General features: G+C 43.4%; 3 protein-coding genes across 7 annotated transcripts in view; 2 read left to right on the forward strand and 1 right to left on the reverse strand.

The window, feature by feature from the left end:
- Positions 1-1,683, reverse strand: part of gpr137ba (G protein-coupled receptor 137Ba) — a 4,415-nt gene extending 2,732 nt beyond the window's left edge. Inside the window, exon 1 of the mRNA XM_076076699.1 lies at positions 922-1,683. Coding sequence (XP_075932814.1) covers positions 922-1,302 — 381 coding nt within the window. The 5' untranslated portion in view covers positions 1,303-1,683. The remainder of the gene's footprint in view (positions 1-921) is intronic.
- The window catches only part of nid1a (nidogen 1a), a 19,709-nt gene extending 301 nt beyond the window's left edge, over positions 1-19,408 (forward strand). The window contains exons 2-21 of one of the 2 annotated variants that reach the window (XM_076076697.1): positions 2,824-3,432; positions 7,659-7,961; positions 8,039-8,265; positions 8,370-8,674; positions 8,792-8,932; positions 9,329-9,580; positions 9,880-10,080; positions 10,258-10,491; positions 10,683-10,820; positions 11,340-11,468; positions 12,297-12,440; positions 13,821-13,940; positions 14,409-14,636; positions 14,866-15,041; positions 15,770-15,896; positions 15,999-16,170; positions 16,847-17,004; positions 17,083-17,206; positions 18,059-18,171; positions 18,803-19,408. In XM_076076697.1, the coding sequence (XP_075932812.1) occupies positions 3,013-3,432; positions 7,659-7,961; positions 8,039-8,265; positions 8,370-8,674; positions 8,792-8,932; positions 9,329-9,580; positions 9,880-10,080; positions 10,258-10,491; positions 10,683-10,820; positions 11,340-11,468; positions 12,297-12,440; positions 13,821-13,940; positions 14,409-14,636; positions 14,866-15,041; positions 15,770-15,896; positions 15,999-16,170; positions 16,847-17,004; positions 17,083-17,206; positions 18,059-18,171; positions 18,803-18,933 (3,843 nt within the window). In that variant the 5' untranslated portion in view covers positions 2,824-3,012 and the 3' untranslated portion in view covers positions 18,934-19,408. Of the gene's footprint in view, positions 1-2,823; positions 3,433-5,488; positions 5,946-7,658; positions 7,962-8,038; positions 8,266-8,369; positions 8,675-8,791; positions 8,933-9,328; positions 9,581-9,879; positions 10,081-10,257; positions 10,492-10,682; positions 10,821-11,339; positions 11,469-12,296; positions 12,441-13,820; positions 13,941-14,408; positions 14,637-14,865; positions 15,042-15,769; positions 15,897-15,998; positions 16,171-16,846; positions 17,005-17,082; positions 17,207-18,058; positions 18,172-18,802 lie in introns of those variants that run through there. The other variant, XM_076076698.1, reaches the window with a different exon arrangement.
- Positions 19,409-20,835: 1,427 nt separating this feature from the next.
- lyst (lysosomal trafficking regulator) overlaps positions 20,836-21,190 on the forward strand; it is a 55,926-nt gene continuing 55,571 nt past the window's right edge. For all 4 annotated transcript variants that reach the window (XM_076077383.1, XM_076077384.1, XM_076077385.1 and 1 more), the window contains exon 1: positions 20,836-20,950. The gene's annotated coding sequence lies outside the window, so the exon portion shown is untranslated. The remainder of the gene's footprint in view (positions 20,951-21,190) is intronic.

A 21,190-nucleotide genomic window follows, 5' to 3' on the forward strand; every position in this document is an offset into this window, starting at 1 on the left:
ATCCTAATTTAAAAGTCACTAAAATTGTGGTTAAATGTTTTGTTTTAACCCGTTTTACTGATGTTCATTGCTCTGAACATCAAGTTGATTAATATGTAATTCAATACATACCTAAATATGAAAATATGTATATATGTATTCACATTTAGAGCTGAAATGAGTAGTTGATTAACAGAACATGAAGCGTGATAATCAGGTGTCCCAAAAATGTGAAACAATTGCTGGTTGGTTAAAAAAAAAAAACACGTGAAAAGCACCGAGATAGCTTCATTAATATAATGATTATTCTTTTTTTAATCAAAAGAATAATCGATTGCAGGAAATACTCATTAGTTATAAACTATTCTTAATATTGTTGTGGTATTTAAACCAAAAGCTCAGCTCTAGTTTAATGGTTTTTATTTGAACTATCTCTAAATGATCGTATTCTGTTCAATGTCATGTTATCACCAGGAGCCATTTTATATTTTGGTTTCAGGCACTAGTTCACATGAAGGAAGTGTGTTTAACAGACATGTTTTATGACATTTAAAAAAACCCTGGAATTAAAATGTTTCTCTAATTTAAAAAAAAAAAAAATCTTATTTCACTGACAGACCCTGTCTCATTGTACAGTGCACTGGAGGTTTCAGGTGTCCACATACATGTAGAAGTTGCATATGGACTTCTAAACCAGTACGATCCTGCTCTGGGCTAACAGCTATACCACTCCTCTTAAACTCAGACTTAAGCTGAGAAACTGTCCCTCATAGTGTGAAACTCTGCTCACAACAACAACCACAGCACGTGTTTGAGTGGATATATTTAGGACTAAATAATCCAAACACTGTCCTCACATTACAGAGAAAACAAGTGCGGATAAGTGGCACACATACATGGAACCCTGCGGCTGTATGAACAGCACCCCGGCCTGTAACTCACCTGTGCGAGGTAAAGGTTCATGAGACTCAGTGTGAAGAACTGCAGGCAGACGGGGAAGCAGTACAGCAGCCAGAAGGGGAACGGGCCCAAGGTGTTGGCCGTGACAAAGTTCTGGAAGTAGAAGGAGAAGAGCACAGTGCGCAGGGCCGACCACAGCAGGCACAGCGACAGGAACGCGGTCTGGTAGCTGAAGCGCTTGTGTCGGTAGCGCAGGACCAGCCAGAGCTGCACGTAGACGAAGATGAAGAGGAGGGAGTAGAAGACGGTGTAGACCACCGTCAGGCCCAGCGTGACGTAGGTGGGCACGGCCGGACTCAAGGTAGGCAGAGGCAGGGACCTGTCCATCGGCGACTGGTCCTTCTCCTCCAGCGGGGCCTCCATGAACCTGCTCTCCCTGACCGTGGGGAGGAGGGAGCGGAGCGGAGGGGTTCCTCTGGCCCGGTGTTGGCCGCCGGGTGTCTGGCTTCACAGAGCCAGCCTCTCGGCTGTCGCGTACCGCAGAAGGAGAGGTGAGAGCCGCGGGCAAAAAAATAAATAAAGAAAAAAGTTGAGAGCGAAGTAATAATGCTGTGAATGTGGCTGTCAAGTGGAGGGAGAAAAGAAAACAAGGCTGACTTCCTGCTGCGGAGCCACAGACAGCCAGCGAGCGAGGCACATGATCAGTGATGAGAATGAGCCGTTTGTCAGGGACGGCGGCGGGGCAGGAAGCTGCTGAGAGCAGCCTGCCGCGAGGAGCTCAGCGCGAGGAGAGGAGGACCAGCCTCCGCCCCCTTCCAGCCCCTCCGCGCACTCATTACGTGACGCTACGCATCAGCTGACGCACGCTACTGTACCTTTAACCCTGTGATGGGGCTTCCCACCGCTGCTCTGATCCCCAGAGAGCGTCTCAGATTTACTTTCATTTTATCAAGGTGCATGACAAAATAGTCACATCCAAAATCACCATCATTCAACACTGGTGAGTTCATAAACAATATATACAAGTTATTCACGAACTGTGGGCGTAGGCCGTAAAAACAGGAAGAAATCACAACACTAGAATCACTTCAGAAGATAACAGGTATTGTAGCAGAAATTGCTGTGAAAGATAGAATCACAGTGTTAAATACTAAAAGTGTACTATATCATTATTATTTATATTAAATTCAAGTTCTAAGTTGATTAAAAGAAAATGTATTTGAGAAGCAAAATACTGAAATATATTAGAACTGGAGCTAAAGCACAACAAAAAGCACTGGTGACTGCAAAATGAAATTATAATTGGAGTTGTGTGTGGTCGCAATGTCCTTGGTTCTCACTGTCTCGCTTCACTGTAAACTATCAATTAAAGAAAAGAACCCACAGACAGAATTAACCAGAAGCGCTTGTACTATCTTCACACATGTGAATTAATAAAATATCCCTAATCATCAACTTCTATACATTAAAGTTGTATTATAGCGTTTTATTACTGTATTAACCTTTTATCGATCAATTCATCTAATCATCACAATGTAATTGCCACCTGGAGTCCTGGCGGTCAAAGGAGCGAGTCTGGGGGCCCCGGGGAAGTGGCCCGCTTTGCCCAGTTTGTAATCCAGCCTTGACACAAAAAAATACTGGATCCTACAAATTCAAATCAGTAGCATTTTTAATTGGACCCTCTCTGCCCGGGAAACACCAGGGTTGTTTTCTTGGACTTTAGAAAGCTCAGCAGTGAGTAGTTCTCCTCATGACAAAGAAACTGATCTCAATGTGTAAAATCACCAGAGTTCCCCTTTAATTCAAACCAAGAGTACTTCAGGTCTGTTTAAAGAAGCACAATTTGGTTTACGATCCAAGAAGAAGTCTAATCAGCACTCAAACTTCAGTGAAGCTTGTTATGGTTAGTGGTAGCTGTTTTTTTTTGTTTGTGTTTCACAGGACTGGGGCATGTGAACATGAGGAAGGCCAAGGATGGAGGTCACTCCAGCTCCCCTTTGACTGCTGTGAAACGTTAATCTTTTTGCACACGGGGACACTACCACCCAGCACCACACCAGGCCGGATACCGTCAGCCACATTATTAAGATATCCTTTAAAACGTTGGCCTCTAATGTGTGAGATGGAGAAATGAATTCAATTACATCATTGTGTACTTCCTTTTACGTCTCTGTTTTCAGGAAACACACACTATTTAATAATGGTGGACACCTAGCCGAGAGCCTTTTAGATATGGAAGCAACATGTTTAGTCAAAAAAAGATACAAAACATTTAATGTGTTGTTTGTTCCCAGAGTTTCCTCAGCTCCAGCCCTTCAAATCGGCCACGTCTCCAGTTTTGTCTGTGAAGAAAAAAGAAAGAATAATAGAGTGGTGACAAAAATGGCACTTCAGTCTGATTATCAAGCTGATCAGATCCAAGTCCACTGCTGGTTTCCAGGCAACACGCTCAGAGATAACAGACTCACTCAACACATCACTGGCCCCGAGGAAAATATCCCATCAGCCACTGAGTGTCCAACACGGGCCCTACAGTATGTGCATCGCCATGTAAGTGCAGAATATCGACAGATATTATAATTATATGAAGACAGCTGTCACCATTTTTGTTACTACGTTTAGCTTCGTGCTTAGAAGCAGTGATGGAGAGATATGCAGTTATTATGAATCTGTTTCCTGTGCTGATTTCAGATAAATTGGTTCTCTCTATTCAAAAAAAATAAATTTGAAAAAATTATTTTGGGCATATTTTTTTAAATAATAAAATAAACGAATACATATATATCTATGGTGTTGATGTTGCTACTGTATGTATATACATTTGTGTTAATCTCTGAAAACCTTTTAATTCTCTGGAGAATATATTCAGAAACCACAAATGCAAACTTCATACCAATGATCAGAAGGTGGCGCCATTAAACCGTATAAAGATGGAAAGGCTGGGAGGGATTCAAAGTGGGGGTAATAATGTAACAGAATCAGATGAGACAATTAAACAGAAAGGAAACCAACGGAAATGTTTAATTATCTTATGAATGGTCTCTCTCCAAAATACTATGGGTTCCAGCTTAGTATTTAAAATCCGTCAACGACATCCAGATAGATGTTTCTGCATGGTATCTTAAATTTAAAATTTTAAAATTAAAATTATTTCCGATTCCAGTCTTTGTGTTTGAAAAGCTCATCTTAAAGCCCCACTAGTAGAGAGGCTGAAAAAGGAAGGTTTGCCCTGAGGGTGATGCTAAAGAGAAACATAAATGTACCCAGTAAGTTTCACAACAATATGGTCATTGTATATTTTGGCCCGAGGGTGGTGCAAGAGAGAAGCTCCACAAAAGAGGACACAAAAAACTCTCATCCTCTGTGGTTCCTGAACTATTTGCCTTGTGATCCCTTAAAATTAACTAATGTCTATACTGAGGACCCTTCGAAGCTAAAGGCATGTCTTCAGCCTGGATGATCTGAGGTGTCAGCAGTTTGACACGATTCATTTTGATTTTTTCATTTTAGAACACAAAAAAAAAAGTTTCACTCAGTTTTTCAGAGGCCGGAGGTGAAAATATCCACTACTTCAAAAGCAAAAATAAAGGTAATTTTGTGCAATAAAATAATATGCATTTTCATTCTCTCAGCTCTGCAGGGGCACTTTGGCAATCTTACACATACTGTTATGTGGGTGGTCCCCAGGCAGGGAAGGATCCATGATGCACAATCTGTACTTTCAGTTTTGATATCTCTTGGTCTGGTGGTGGACACACAGGGTGGACTTTGGAAAAGATCAGGGGGTCACAAAAACATTATTAATTCTTATCTGGGGATTACAAATGTCCATATTTAATTAGTGGGGAATATTTTCCTTCATTCAGAGGTCATATGTTACCTAATTTCATTTTCAAAGCTCATTGACCAAAGTGTTGGCAAAAGCTATTTTCGGCTGATGTTAGCGCCAAGCAAAAGGTCAGAGGTCACAACAAATCATGAGGAATCATGGGAACCATGAATACTCATATTAAAATGTGATGGCAATGTGGCCAACAGTTGTTCAGATGAGTGGACCAAAGTGTTGGATGGATGGCTGAGCATCCGTTAGCAGGGCAGAAACAGAACCATATTACCAGCACGCCCCTCATTATCCCAGCTGGAGTCCAGTCTGATAGCCGCAGCGGGATACCTCAAATGATTAGTATGGTACAGTGCTCTGTGATGTTCTCCTTTACATAATGTTTCAATCAAACCGGCCATGGGGCTCTGTTGCTGGTAACTGGTCCATGCTCTGATGTCTATGCTCTGATGGCCCCTTGGCCTGTGTCCAGATCTGCTAATACAGCCCAGTGTTGTCCCTCTGGAGACACTTGGACCTCCAACACAGTGGCCCCTGTGTTTTATAGTACCGTATCGTCCGAACACTGATGGCTGCGCTCTGCTGTTTTGGCAATACTAAGACACTGAGCTGCAGGTCAGGTTTTAAATCCAGTGATGTGATGTGAATGTGACCTCATTGGCCACTCCTGTCCTCAACCAACCTTTAAAACGGCAATGTTTCGTCTTTTCAAAGTGGACCAAACGCCATCACCACAGATGTCAATGAACTGAGCCAGATCTTATACAGTCATTACCTCATCACTTCAGGAATTTGTTGGAGTAACAGCATGCAATGAAAAGCATAGGCTACCTCTTATTTCCCTCTCCAGTGTCGGTGGTTTAATGAAAGCTGCAGCTCTCGGCGCCCCTCTCAACTCCGCCCCACGTTTCGCCAAAACTTTGACTGAACTTTCCTCCGCGGAGCCCGTGCGTCACTCTCCCAGTAACCTGGCTTGGACAAACCACAGGACCGCTCAACTGCTCCTGAAACACGAACAATGGGTTGGCAGCAGCAAGGATGGCTCGTCTGTGCGAGTTTTCTCGGATTCGTTGCGTCGGTGCAGAGCATAATGCGGGGGGAGCTTTTTCCCTTCGGTCCAAGCGCAAGGGACCAGTTACTGGAAGCGGGGAATGACCAGTCGCACCGACTTGAACTGGACAGGCCAGTGTTGTTTTACGATGGCACTTTCGACAGCATCTTCGTAAGTCAAACCACAACTTGGCACACCAACATTGTCATTTTAACACAAACGCTTGGGAGTTGTGGTCAGGGGTGGACTGTCCAACGATCTTGCGCAATTGCGCATAGCCTAGAAAACCCGGGTAGTTATGGTGAAAAGTGTTCAGTAGCTACAACCTTAAACAATACATGGAAGTTGCTAAATGTATCTGGGGCGGAGAATGCTCTGGACTATGTGTGTTAATATTGATTTGCTTATCACAGAGGCTGCTGTATCTTGTGTTTACGGCTTCCACTGAGATTATCATTTTACCGTTGACACACTGACCAGAGTCCTTGTTTTGCAATCCAACCCAAACATTTTGATGTCACATAACTGTGAGTATCTCTTTTATAACTAAGAGATACTTACATGAAACAAACATATATGTTTAAAATATTTACTTCCAGCAATATATAGATAATAAACTGTGCAAAAGAGTGACTTTGGAGGTAGTCTGTTAATTCTCAGAGGATTCATGTGATTATTATTTGCTGTTTTCAGTAACCATGTGGCGCTTTCAAATGACTTGAAAAAAACCCAATAGCAACATTTAGCTGAAAGCTGCACCGTTGTGTTGGACATACAAAGTCTTCTCTTCAAAGAAAGTGCTGCATCTCTGGTTTAATTGTGCTGCATGTGGATGATACACTGTCAGAGAGTGATTATGTACAAAAGGTTTTTCCTTTGAAAGGCAGGAACTCAACATTTGATGAAGCTTTGTTGGTGTTTTAGTTTTAATAAAGTTAGTTTAGCCTATACTCGATGAAGCAGTAATCATTATTTCTGTGTTACTTCCTCTTTGATCAGTGAATTTTAATTTGTCGCTAATGGAACCGTTACATATCCAATCTCACCCAGGGAGCAGATCTATTAGAGGAGATGAGCTGAGGCAGGAAGTTGTGGTTAACACATGAGCCTGAGGTTGAGAGTAAATCAATCTGGGGGGGGGTTCCCAACTGCTGACTACTTATAAGTTATAAGTTAGTCAATATGGCCTGAAGATTTTTGTTTTTTCATTTACGAGACAGTCCCTGAACTGTCTATGCCCTAAAGGGGAACAGGAATGCCTTTAACACCAGACATGGTTATAGAAAAATACCTTTTATCTAATCATTAGAAGGTTTCATCGTCTCCTTCTGAGTGTGATTCATATCCCACAAACCTTAAAGATCTCTCTCTGCACCATGTCTGTGAGATCAGTTTCCCAACTCTATCTTCCATTTTGGCAGGAAGTTTCTGTAATGAAGATTAGTGTGCAATCTTTGGGCTCTCTGGGGCTGCTCGTCAAGGGGCAGGGACAGGAAACGGTGTGGCCCGGGCCAGCAATAGTGCTCTCGTTTTGCTCTGGAAAGGAACCCCATGTGCACTGTGTGTGTTTTTGACAAGAGCCCAGCTTGTCTTTATTTGCAAGCCCTGCATGTGTTCATGTTAAACCTTAAGTGTGTGAAATCTGTGTTAAATGGCATCTTCTTTGTTCATTAGAGCCTTTGTAGGACATGGCAGCTGACTCGGATCATTAGTCTAATGAGTGTGGAATAAAGATCAAAGTGGGTCAGACTGGACCGGGTTCACCTCTGATGTGAAACAGTTCTTCATGTGTTGTTATCCTGGTTACTATAAAGACGGCCACACAGTGTCACAGTCATCTCACTCCTTGTTATCCCCATGACTAACTTGAGCTTTTAATTTCAGATCAACACCAATGGGTTCGTTGCCACAGCAGAGCCAACAAGCGAGTCGACATATCTTGGCAATATGCCCCCAAACTTCGGCATGATTGCAGCTCTGCAAGGAGACCTGGACACAAGTGATGGTGTGGGGAAAGTTTTCTTCCGTCAAGACTCCAGTCCTGATGTTCTAACTCGAGCGGCCCAGTACATCAACGGGGCCTTCCCCGAGGATGCCGAAGTCAATCCCACCAATGCTGTGGTGGTCACCTGGGTTAATGTCGCCACCCATGAACCTCCAAGCAGAGGAGATGGCATTGACAAGAAGGTGAGCATCACATGGTAATTCAAGTGATCCGTGGTGTAACTTGTCATTTACGTACTCTCTAATGTTTTATCACACAGAGAAACACCTTCCAGCTGGTTATTGCGTCCCTGGAGACTGCATCGTACGCTATTGTCCTGTATGCAAGGGACGGGATGCAGTTTTCCTCCACCCCCGTGCAAGGCGGCAGTGCGGTCATGCACGCTGGCTTCAGTAAGGGTTTGGTCCAGGGTTTCCGGGTTTCCAGTCAGGGGCGATACTACCGCACTGCCACTGATGACGAGGATTCCATCACGGATTTAGCAGAGTAAGTCCACCAATGGCAGCAATAACCATTTCCTGCCATTGTGTTGCTGTGTTTGTATAATGTTTTAAGAACAGTGATTGTAAAAGTCTCTTTTCTCCTTATAGAAAGACCAACTCTGGCCTGCGGGGTTTATGGGTGTATGAGATTGGAACATCTCCCTATTTCACCAACGTGGCTCCAGGTGAGGTCACTGACCTGCCCACCGAGGCCACGCCACAGGCGCCCACTGAGGGGGATGAGGAGGAAGCTGATGCAAGGAGGACTGTGTATACTAACGGACAGATAAAGCAGGAGCCTCCTTATGAGCCAGAGAGGGTGCAGATCGAAGTCCACCCAATTCAGTACCAGCCACATCATCCTGGCAACCCAGAAGTCTTGGTGGTGGACGACACCGATATAAATGTAGATGGTGAGTCCACTAGAGAAAGTCTCAAAGGCTCTTTGCTTATCATAGTTGGAAAATTCTAGGTGTTTAATCAATTAGCCGTTCCTGCCACATTCTTACCATGTTTCTCCTTGTTTTCAGTGTTCTCATACAACCTGGGGACATGTGCGAACAGTAGGAATAAGTGCTCCCAGTTTGCTGACTGCAAGGACCACTCCAGTGGATACTGCTGCAACTGCAGACCTGGCTTCTATGGCAATGGGATACAGTGTGTTGCAGAGGGTAAGTGTTTGTTCATTCTTTACTGCTTCAAGAAAATGGAGAGGAATGGGTTCGGTTAAATATGTGCCCATGGCAATGTTTTTTGACAGTTTCTTGTCACATTCTATGAGCTAATGTTTTGAGTTGCAATAACAGTAAACATAAAATACTATGACATATTGTGACGCTGTTATTATCTGTGTCCCCATCGTACCATGTTCCCCAGCTCAATATCCTATTCATGTGACACACTTAAGACACCCGAAAGATCTTGTATTTTCAGCTGTATTTTTTTCCTCAGTTAAATGTTCAGTGTATTATATAATTGACCATTACACGAACGTTACTCCTGAAATTCTTTGAGCAAACTGGGAAAAATGTATGTGTTAAGCTCTGGTGTTTGGTTTGTTTCTGCAGGAAAGCCACAGAGGATGAATGGTAAAGTGTATGGAAAAGTGTATGTGGGCGACTCTGCTTCTCCAGTGGAGTTCACCAGCAACGACCTCCACTCATATGTCGTGGTAAACGATGGCCGTTCCTACGTGGCCATCAGTGACATCCCTAACACCATTGGACCCTCACTGCTGCCCCTGTCGGCCCTTGGTGGTGTGATTGGGTGGGCGTTTGCTTTGGAGCAGCCTGGCTTCAGGAATGGCTTCAGCATTATTGGTGAGAGAAATATTTCTACAACTGCACCAAATAATATCTGTGACGCCGAGAAGCTTTTCGTGTGTTTTTCTCATGCTTCGCTTGGTTAGAAAATGACATAACTGAATATTCAGGAAGTCTAAATCTCTGTAAACAAATGTCAACGCTGCTACAAGCGGTTTGCCATACAGCTGCAGTTTTACTCACTCTGTCCAGCTGAATTCCCCTCAGGTTACTTCAGCTGTGACAGAAGGCGGCGAGCCAAAGTTCATCCAGGGCCAGGGTCTTAAAGTTAACCTCCTCTTCTCTGTCCTCTGTAGGGGGGGAGTTCACACGGCAGGCTGAGGTGACCTTTCTGCCAGGGAATGAGAAGCTGACCATCAGGCAGGAGTTCAAAGGCATCGATGAGCACGACCACCTGGCGGTGAGCACCACCCTGGAAGGCCGGGTCCCTGAGGTGCCTCGTGGCTCCACCGTGAAGATCGAACCTTATTCTGAGGTCTACCAGTACAGCAACAACTGTGAGATACAGCTTGAACAGAGACTCACTTTGTTTTGATTGAAAATGTCGGTGGCTTGTTTCTCCTGTTGTTTTGCACTTGTCCAAACCTCTTTTCTGCTTTTGTAATCATAACTAAACCATTAAGAAGACTAACGAGTCATCTACTTGCTTCTTACCTGCCTATCACACCTTCCAGTGATCACTTCATCTTCCACTCGGAACTACGAAGTAAGCTTGCTCGATGGCTCCACTTCCACCAGGACGTACCAGTGGCGTCAGACCATCACCTTCCAGAGCTGCCAACATGGCGAGTCTTTGAGAGACATGAAACCAACTCAGATGCTCAGCGTGGACCAAGTCTTTGTCCTGTACAATGCTGATCATGAACTCATCCGGTTCGCCATGAGCAACAAAATCGGGGATATCAACGGTGAGGTCATGGAGATTATTTTTGTCTTCCTGTTTTGGTCTGCGCACACTTCCTTCCTGGAGTGCAACATACAGTATTACATCCTGACCAAGGACTGGTTTTATTAAAAGTTATGGCTTATTTTGTCATGGTATCACATGAATTGATATTATAATGGTAAGATTGTCCTAAAATACTCCCTTAATTCCCAGGAGGGCAGCCAGAGGAGAACCCGTGTTTCACTGGAAGACACGGCTGTGACACCAACGCCGTGTGCCGACCCGGAGAGGGAAATCAGTTCACCTGCGAGTGTGCTGCTGGCTTCAATGGTGATGGCCGCACATGTTATGGTAAGAATGACACATGATGTGACCCGAAAAAAGGACCTTTGTTTCCATTGTTTTTGGCAATAAAGATTCTCACCATTAATGTATTTTAACTCAAACAGTTTCCGCGTCTGTTTGGAGCCATCATTTGATTAACCCAGACATTCTAAAGCCTTCCTTCCAGGGGAACTGGGCGATCTAACCAATTAGCAGAGGGAGTATCACATGGGAAACAAAGTCTCCCATACTCCCAGACCAGGTTAGCATATATACTGCGGTCCATGCTCTATATGCAACCATGAGTCTTTTGTATGCGAGACCGGACAGGAAGAGCTCTGAGGCACATGCAGTGAAAAGAGGAAGGAAGTATCTCAGACAGATGCTATCTTGAAACATTTGTAATTAAGAAACCTAATCAAGCTCTCTCCTCTGATCTCCATCTGATAATGAAGGACACTGATCCCAAATCCCGACTTCAGAGCCTCAAACTTAAAACACGGTTGCCGTTATTAGCATATGATAATTGGCTCTTCTCTTTATCAGACATTGACGAGTGCAGAGAGAATCCTCAGATCTGTGGCTTCCACGCCATCTGCAACAACCAGCCCGGGACCTTCCGCTGCGAATGCGTAGATGGTTATCGGTTCGGCAATGATGGCCAGACCTGCACTGGTAAGTATTGTCTGTTCACTGCCGGGTACAATTATATATTTCAGAAATCTCACCTGGTAGCTGGGATGTGCAGCTTCAGACATAAACTGTAATATAATGCATGAACATATCAAGTAGGCCAGGGTGAGCCAGATAAAACACATGTAAACATAATGACACTCATACAACCTTGAACTGACTGGTGCAGTGGCATTATCATTTCAGAGATTATCGAGTAGAAAGTGTGCTTGGGTTTAAGGTCCACAATGTGTCCGTGTGCGTGTGTGTTCATCAGGCCCAGGTCAAATAATACACCCATCACACCACATCAGGACAGTTCTTCAAATAGTCACGTGAAATAGTGACTCAATATTCTTTTCTCACTTAGTCATCAGCTGTATGTCCCCAGCTGTAACCTACATATATTAAAGGAATAGTACAGCATTTTTTTTTAGCATTTTTGGAAATAGGCTTATTTGCTCTCTTGCCTTAAGTTAGAAGAGAGTTAACAAATTTGCCTACCAGCACCTCTGAAGATCACGAATTCACTTGTTGTATCTTGTTTGTTAGCTGTTTCACCCTATTTCTAGTCTTTATGCTACGCTAAGCTAGCCGACTGCTGGGAGAAGCCTTATATCTATCATGCGAGTGGTACCGATCTCATCTAGCTCTCGGCAAGAGAGTGAATAAATATATACGTATACCAAAATATTGAACTATTCCTAAGATAAGTTCACTTCAATAAAAATGACAAAAAGCATTGTGGCAAAATTTAACAAACGTTTAACTGTTCAGAGTTTTATGTGATGTCTGGTCATTTCATATCAGAGTATTTCTTCTTCTCCTCAGAGGTTAATCAACCTGTGGACGCCTGTGAAGAAGGAACCCATAACTGTGACATTCCTGAGCGCGCTCAGTGCAGCTACACCGGAGGCTCGTCCTACATCTGCTCCTGCCTGCCAGGGTTCATAGGAGATGGTAGAGTCTGCCAAGGTACTGCGTAGAGACACTGGATATATGCTTTTGTTACAGAATATCTATTCAAATGTTACGGAATACACAACATTAAAGAGTCATTGTTGCATCTAATTCAAATACAGTAAAATACAGTGCTCATGGTATATTAGAACCAATTACTGTTAGCACATAGCTTTAGCGTTTACTATCCTGACATTACACTTACAGAACTGTATACGTGGTTTTGCACATTTTAGCCCGTTAATTACTAATTGTTGTAGCCATTTGAGCTTTGTACGCCATTTAAGACTTCTCTTTAAACTTACACAGATGTGGTAGCAGTGTGCCTACAAATTACATGACATCCAACACACAAAGCAGCAGCTCTGATTGGCCAGACTGCAATTACATTTTAAAATCAAATTATTTAGTTATCATTTAAACAAAGGATAATAAGACCTAATTAATATTTGGTTTATGTAAATGATCTTGCAGTTTATTCATGGGTGATTTAAAATGCTTATTTAATAATTGAATTATGAACTGATTCTAATTAAACTGTAAAAGTCTGTAATGATACCTGTGGAACACTACAGGCTTTGTACTTGTTGGTGTCTGCGAGGAAAATGTGAATCCAGAGATTTCAGAGTTTGCTGCCAAAAAGCTTTGCAATCATGAGCGATGTTGTCACTCAGACGATCATCGTAGAGGAAGATAAAACATGAGCTGACAAGGACATAGTACATAGATCATAAGAGCTTCTGGCAATGAAAATGTTGTTGGATTTTCATCCTCAGGTATCGAGTGACAAAGCATCTTTTGTTAAACTCACGAGTAGATTTGTGAAAACCCTCCCTCCTTGCAAATGCCCTATCATGTGATGATGATCAACAAAAAACAAGAAACCAATGGCTGCGTGCATGGCGTGGTTCAATCCAAAATCATATGACATGTTTTTAAAATGTGAATTTAACGTTAATGTTAATGATAATAATGTGAAGTATTTCTAGTCAACAGGCAAAATGAAAAATCCAATCCAGTAGTCCAGATTTCAAATCCATCACATGGACCTTGAGGCTATAATTGTTAAACCATCTGCTCAGGACCGGGGGAAGTGAGATTGCTTACAAAATGCATCTGCAGCGTTTGAGCAGTGAAACATGAAAAGCAGATGGTCGGTCCTGAGTCGGCGTCTAGTTTTTTTGGCTGGTCCTCAGCAGCACTCATTCATAGTTTCCATTCTTTCCATGCCTCTGCTCGATGTTGCTGGGCACAGGCTGACCCAGATCATAATGTAGATCCCCGACCGTAAAAGGACACGACAGAATCGGACATGCGTAACATATTTTATACGGTCTGTGACTGATTCTTCCATCTCTCTCTCTCTCTCCTCGCCCTCTTCTCTCCTGCCTGAAGACATAGACGAGTGCCAGCCTGGCAGGTGTCATCAGGACGCCGTGTGTTATAACACCCAGGGTTCATTTACCTGCCAGTGCAGGCCGGGTTCCCATGGCGACGGCTTCTCCTGCTCTCCAGGTAAGTCTTTTGGAATGCCGTCACTTTTTGACAAGCAAACCCAAACTCAAACAGTGCATCGTTGTCATATCCTGTCTGGTAACGTTCAGCCTCTGCTGCTGCAAGTTTAGTTTGGGAAATCGGCCGTGGGAGTTCAGCCGGTTTTGGTCATTGTTTTCTTTGATTCAGTTGCAGAATCAATAATAGTAAAAGACGGATCATTTTCACTCTAAGCATTGTTTATTCCTCCCATTTGGGCACGAGGAGTTGGAAATGAGTTCCCCGCCAGAGTATATTGGTGCCAGCTGGAACCTGTTTTTCATTTTCTTCTGGATAGCAAAGGGAATTTGTCATGCCTTACAAGGGATTACTGTAGCTGAATTTAAAGCAGGATACAACAGGACATATAAATGAGCTTATGAATACGTTTGTGGCAATGTTGCTGTGTAACTGTGTTCACTCTGAAGCTCTTTTTTGTTTTTACTACAGAGAGAACAAAAACACGATGCGAGACCCACAGAGACAGTCTCCAGGGTGCGACGGAGTTTGGTCCACGGGGCCCCCGACCTCCCGTCGGACAGTACATCCCATCATGTGATGAGAACGGTGTCTACGAACCCACGCAGTGCCACGGCAGCACGGGACAGTGCTGGTGCGTGGACCGAAACGGGCAGGAGATCCCTGGGACTCGCTCCGGGCCTGGCAGCAGACCAATGTGTGAGTACATCTCATGTCAACGCTTGACAACAAGGGACCACAGTGTCTCCCACTGTGTATTAAAAAGACCAAACACGCATGACCAATGAGCAGCCACAAACTCTAACAAAACTCTACAGCTCCGCTTTGAAGAGGATTTTGTCGACCAGAAAACGTTTCCGTTGCTAAACTGATTTGGGGTTAGTTCCCCTTCCACAAGGCTTGATTTGTCAGCGTTTGTCTCCGGTAGGTATCGACCATGTTGGTGTGGCACCACCACCTGTTGGACCCACCCCTCGACCCAGCGTCCAGCCCTTGCCTCAAGGAACACACCTGCTGTTCACCCAGAGCGGCAGGATAGATTACATCCCTCTGGAAGGTTATGATATGAAGAAGGACGATGCCAAGGCCGTCCTCCATCTCCCTGTAAGTGTCTCGAAATTACCAACATTGTTCTGAGACATTTTAACAGGCTTTTCTGTTCATGAAAATGTGTTATGACGTATCAAAAAAATTATATTTTTTACTGGCTTTATGTCTGTTCGCGACAGACAAATGCTGATTCAAAGATCACAGCTGTACAATAAGCACTTCTGAGTGAAGAAATCTTTCACAGTGAATATCTAAGTTTAAGAAGATAGCAACTCTTAAGTTCATCTTGGGCACAATGTCAAGTCAGTTTTCTTTGGTATGTGGGATGATTCAGATCATACTAGAGAAAACAATCAAAAAATAGCTACAGTCTGTTTGCGGTTCTCATTTGCGTATGCAACATCAGCTCAGCCTCTTACAGCAGCCGCTCCCTTGGTGGTAACAACACGTAAATTCGAGCTTTGCCATTTCGCCATCTGCTTCATGCATTCACTGCTTGCACTTTATTGGAGGCACATGGTGACATTCACCCTAATTACTAACATCAGTCTGACATCTTTGGAATTGCAATCTGCACTTTCTTGTTGCGCTTATTTCCAAAAGCAGCTGGTGGGAAGCCCGGCCGAGTTACTCACTCTCTGTGTGAGACTCTGTTTTGGATTTCTGTCTAGACGTTAGCGTAAAAAAAACAAAAAAGCATCTGCTCCGTGTCTTTATCTCTGACCACTCTTGTTTGAAAAAAAGTACACTTCAAAGATTGTTGCTTGCTGACCCCTCCGCAGGAGAAGGTAATCATCGGCGTGGCCTATGACTGTGTGGAGAAAATGGTCTACTGGACTGAAATCACATCTCCCTCCATCAGCAAGGCCAGCATCCAGGGGGGAGAGCCCACTGCAGTCATTAGATCAGGTAACACTTCATTTTTATACTTTAACTTTCAGCCAGCTGTCAACCAGGAGGCTGCTTTCATTAGACAAAGAAACTGATGTGCAAAATGTATCCTCTCAACAGATCTGGACAGCCCAGAGGGTATCGCCATCGACCACTTGGGACGAACTATGTTCTGGACGGACTCCGTGAAGGATCACATCGAGGTGGCCTCTCTGGACGGGTCCCAGCGTCGCGTCATTATAAACTCTGATCTCGTCAACCCTCGCGCTATTATCACCGACCCTCCCAATGGGTGGGTGTTGTTTCACATAAAACTTTTACCCTTTACCTGCTCGTTAAACTCGTCAAACTGCAACTCAGATACCAATCGCTGAGTAACTTTTTACAGTTTTGAAAGAACTTTTTAAAGTAGAATTGTCTGATAGGAGGTTCAGATTTAGAGGAATAGCTCAACATTTTTGGGATTACACTTATTTGCTTTCTTGCTGAGATCAATAATACTCTGATATCCAAACCACATAGAACAACACTTTTTTTGTACGGATTAAACAAACGAGATATGAAATAGTAATTAGTGACTAAATGACTTTTGTTACCTCTGAACAGAGCCCTGCTTCTAGTCTTTATTCTAAGCTCAGCTCACCGGCTGCTGCCTGTAGTTTTATACTGAAAGGACAGATATGAGAGCGTTATTGATCGTCTCATCTAACTGACGGTAAGAAAGCGAAAGCGCATATGTCCCAAAAGATTAAACTATACATCTGGATAGCATTAGTGTTTGTATAAATATTACATTGTCGGTCCCCGGCACTCACGGAAAACTTGGCAACAACTTTGCTGTTTACAGACAGAAGAGTAACATTACGATTTGAATTAGTGTTATGTTAAAACCTGCCAGTAATTTAAAAGATCTGATCAAAGAATCTGTGGAGTTTGATGGTGAACTGACACCATACCTGTCCTTGCAGTAATCTTTACTGGGCCGACTGGAACCGCGATGCCCCCAAGATCGAGACCTCTTACATGGATGGATCCAACAGGAGGGTGCTGGTCAAAGACGACCTCGGCCTGCCCAATGGCTTGACTTACGACTCTCAGAGCTCTCTGCTTTGCTGGGCAGACGCAGGTACTGTAGATTTCAGACGGATGACTCATCAATGAAATGATGTCTGGCCTCTCATCAGCAGTAATCTCTCGTCTGTAGGCACACACAAACTGGAGTGCACGCATCCGGGCCACGGCGACCGCAGGAAGGTCCTGGAGGGGCTTCAGTACCCTTTTGGAATCACGTCTTATGGGAAGAACATCTACTACACTGACTGGCGGAGGTTTGACTTCTTCTACTGTCATGAACACTTCTGTAGTTTTTTATCCAATGACAACATAGGAGATGTAACTAAAAGAAAATTCCTTAAGTATTCCAATGAATTAAACCTGACAATGCTTTTTGTTTGCATTTGTAATGCCTAGATAATGATTAAAGGTTATTACACGCATATTTAGTGGTTGGGCTTTAGCCAGTTCTCGAGTACCTTGATTTAATGTGGATGGTTTTAAATGAGCAGACATTGGAATTTATAGAATGAAGGATATAATCCAGCCTTTATCCATGGTGCACTGTGCAATGTAAGAACTCAGATCAGTCAAAGTAGAGGAAGGAGAGGTTAAGTCAGAGGTCATAAAGCTCCCCGCCCTTCAAGCACCGGCCCTTGATGTTCTTCCAGACCTCTCTGAAGACTGTGGAGCTTTCTTTCTTCCTATGCGGCTCATTCTGTATGTTAGCCACTGCAAAAATGCGGGGGTTGGGGTGTCTATTTGTGTGTGTGTGTGTGTGTGTGTGTGTGTGTGTGTGTGTGTGTGTGTGTGTGTGTATGCAGGGTGAGGAAGCATCCTAAAAAGTGACAGCTGCTTGCAATTTCTCCACCTCAGCGTCTGTGAGTGACCTGCCCAGGGCCTCCCTCTGATCTTGCGAGGCTGTAGCCCTGCTGGAGAAGGTTGAGAGGTGGCGGTGGGGGAGGCACTCAAACTATGTCAGTTATGGCTCGGAAAGCTACGCTAACCCTTACTCATTCTTGACAGACTTTCCACGAAACACAAGGGGAGGCAAGGGGATGCTCACATTTCTCAAGCTGGGATCCTCCCGGATCGCTAAACTCTTGCGCTTATTGTGTTCACGACAGGGATGCCGTGGTTGCAGTGGACCGCCATTCGGGCAAGGAGTCAGACGAGTTCCAGCCTCAGAAACGGACCAAGATATATGGGATCGCCACAGCCTACGCACAGTGTCCGTCAGGTAAACATAGCAGTTGGGAACAGGGCCATATACAGTACTTCCCTGTGAATTCCCCTTAAAATGTTTGCTCTTGAAGCCTTAAAAATGTTTACTGATTGTATTATTTACCGAGCAATTACTGAGAAAACACTCCCAGTCCCACAAAGAGCCATTCCTAGAAATAGCTTGACCCTTGTACATTTAGGGGGCTACCTTTGAGCCAGCCTTATTATCCATTCCCTCTACTCTTCCGGACGTAGCAGCCCAGTTTTGTGCCCTCTTGTAAAGGACTCTGAATGCAGAAAAAAGAAGAACGGCAGCTTCTGAAAGCAACACGAGGCTTTCTGCAGCTAGTATTCATCATGAAGTAAAGGGATGACTGATGTTACTGCGCAGCACCAGGCCCCTTCGTCTCTTCTAGATAAGGCTGCATGCGTAAAGCCAGGGAATGTGGAGTCAAGGGAGAGGGGCCTCCAACATCTGGAGTTTGCTATGTGTTCCCTCTAAGTATGTGTATATCTGTTGAACTAACAGTGAAGAGACGGTTTCCTGCCGGTTCCTTGCTACGCTGGCTTATGATTTATACAAATGTCCTGGAATGTCCCACATTAATAAGAGTTTGTATGTTGTTGTTTTTTTTTACTTCCTCCAGGACAAAACTACTGTGCCGTGAACAACGGGGGCTGTACTCACCTCTGTTTAGCGACCCCCAACGGCCGCTCCTGCAAATGTCCCAACAACGCGGTGGGTGTGGGCTGCGTGGAGAGAGACAGCGGTTACTGAAAAGGGGGGACGGCTGTGCCATGAGAGTTGACACTGTTTGGATGTTTGACCGCAAATTAGGAGCCACTCAGCATTACTAAACTATAGCTGGTGAAAATGCCACTGAAAACCAGAGGTGACCTTACTGTGCCTTTTATTGCTCAGTGTTATGCTTATCTGCATTTTTTTTTTTTTTTTTACATTTCCCTTTATGAAATCACAGCTGCGGAACATTGAGAATTGTAAATATAAACACTATTATTTTGTCTTTTCCTGAGTGCACATAGATTAAGAATAAAGCTCAAGGGATACATAATTTAATGTGAAATTCATCACAGCGGTGCATGACGTCATCTGGTGTCAGTTGTGTTACACTGTGGCGTGTTTGGATTAGTTTATCTCGTTGAAGTATTATTGTGGAATAGGACGAGTGTCTGTACAAGCTGGTGGGACGAGTTTAAGTGCTGGGCAGCAAAAGAATAAACATTTTTTCTAACATGTTGGCCTGCTTTGTTCTAGAGCAATAATAGTGACACCGTGTGTTAGGTGGGGTTCATTACAAATGCATATGTGGTGATGTAGGTGGCGCCACAGTAAACCGTATGTCCAGTATCTGCCGTGGTCGAACAAATGACCCGTCTATGGCAGATTCACATATCAAAATGTGTGTAAGGACACATTTATGATTTATTCTTTAAATATTGCTACATGACTAATGTTGGCCTTTAGACTGATCATGAATTACTTTTTTAAATTATAGTATTTTTCAACTCAATCGCTATTTATTATACATACATTTTCCACATTATCGTGCATTTCTAGTTAATTAAATGGAAGTTTACTTGAATAACTGAGTCAGCCACTAGACATTTGGATTGGACTATTTCCAGGCCTGCTATGACGTTTCTGCTTTGTTGACAAAGGAAACCAAATGCTGCCAACCGAACAGTACGCTGCCGTCATACGGGAGACACATGCATACGTCAGTGGTGCATTAACGGGCTCTCGATAAATTCGGAATATGGATCATTTCTCGCATGAGCTGCAACCTTATTGAAACCACGATATTCATATTAGGGCTGCAACTACATTTTTATTATTTGTCACTCTGCTTCTTATTCTCGCCTATAAACTTTCTAAAAAAGGTTTTTAAAAAGGTTGATTAAAAGGTTGATTAAAAGGTCCTAAAATACAAACGGATGTCATGAAATGGTTTGTTTAGTCTGACTTACACTCAGTTTACAGTGAGGCAAATAAAAGCAGTAAATCCTCGCTATTGTCAAGTGGACCTAGGATATGCTTCCTTAAAAAAGTACTTCAACGATTACTCAATTAGCAAAATAGTTGCAAGTAATTTCTCTGTCAGTCTCAAAGATGGAAGTCAAAACTTGTTTATACTAGCTACACACAGAGATTTTTGAATAGTCATTTATATTGTGTGTGGTGGTTCATCTATGTAATATTAAAACATGTCACGTTGCTCCCAAAAGCAGGCACATTATAAATATTGATATAACAAGAATCTGCCAGTATTATCGGATTTACAGAAATATTTCAAACGCACCACGATTACTGATCGCAAAACTCTGATTGATTGGGGATTTATTTGTTTGTTATCCAATGGGAAGCACAATAGAAGTCAGTGGGCATGTCACCGGACGGGGCTGTCCTGACCCTGCGACATGTCTGCGAGGATTATTTATGCCCTGGTCAACACAGATAGAAACGCATAAATCAGTCTTTTGGAGTTATTTTATAGACTAGAGGGTACGATATTTGTAGGCCTAACGTTAATTACTTGTAGATGTTGCTAAGCACGTACAAATTAAAATATGTCACCAATAAAATGAACGTGAGATTTCTGTGCGTTAACCATCATTACAAGAGTAAAGTCCCTCACTCGGCCGTTGTTCAGGAAAGGGGCGGGACTGTATGGGACTGTCTTGCAGTCATCGCTGAGGGCAGAAATCCCACACAATAGCCAGTCTCTACTGCACGAAGGCTAGCATTAGCTGGCTTTAATTTATGGGAAACGAAGGTATGTATGGAAATTAATTATTCTCACTTAAAACTGTGTATTCTGAATGTAAGAAAGATGTAGCTGCAGCCTATTATCTGCTTATTTTGGTAAAGCCTGTGAACGATATGTTCGTTTATCTCTGTTGCACAGTTTTGACAGCTGCCTAACGTTACACAGAGCGATGCGGTGCAACAGCAGCTAACGTTATGATTGTTAGCCAGACAACTGAAATACATACGTTTCATTGAAATAGGACGT

Source organism: Anarhichas minor, unplaced genomic scaffold, assembly GCF_050575085.1.
Source record: "Anarhichas minor isolate MPS153535 unplaced genomic scaffold, ASM5057508v1 ptg000058l, whole genome shotgun sequence".
Classification (NCBI taxonomy): Eukaryota; Metazoa; Chordata; class Actinopteri; order Perciformes; family Anarhichadidae; genus Anarhichas; species Anarhichas minor.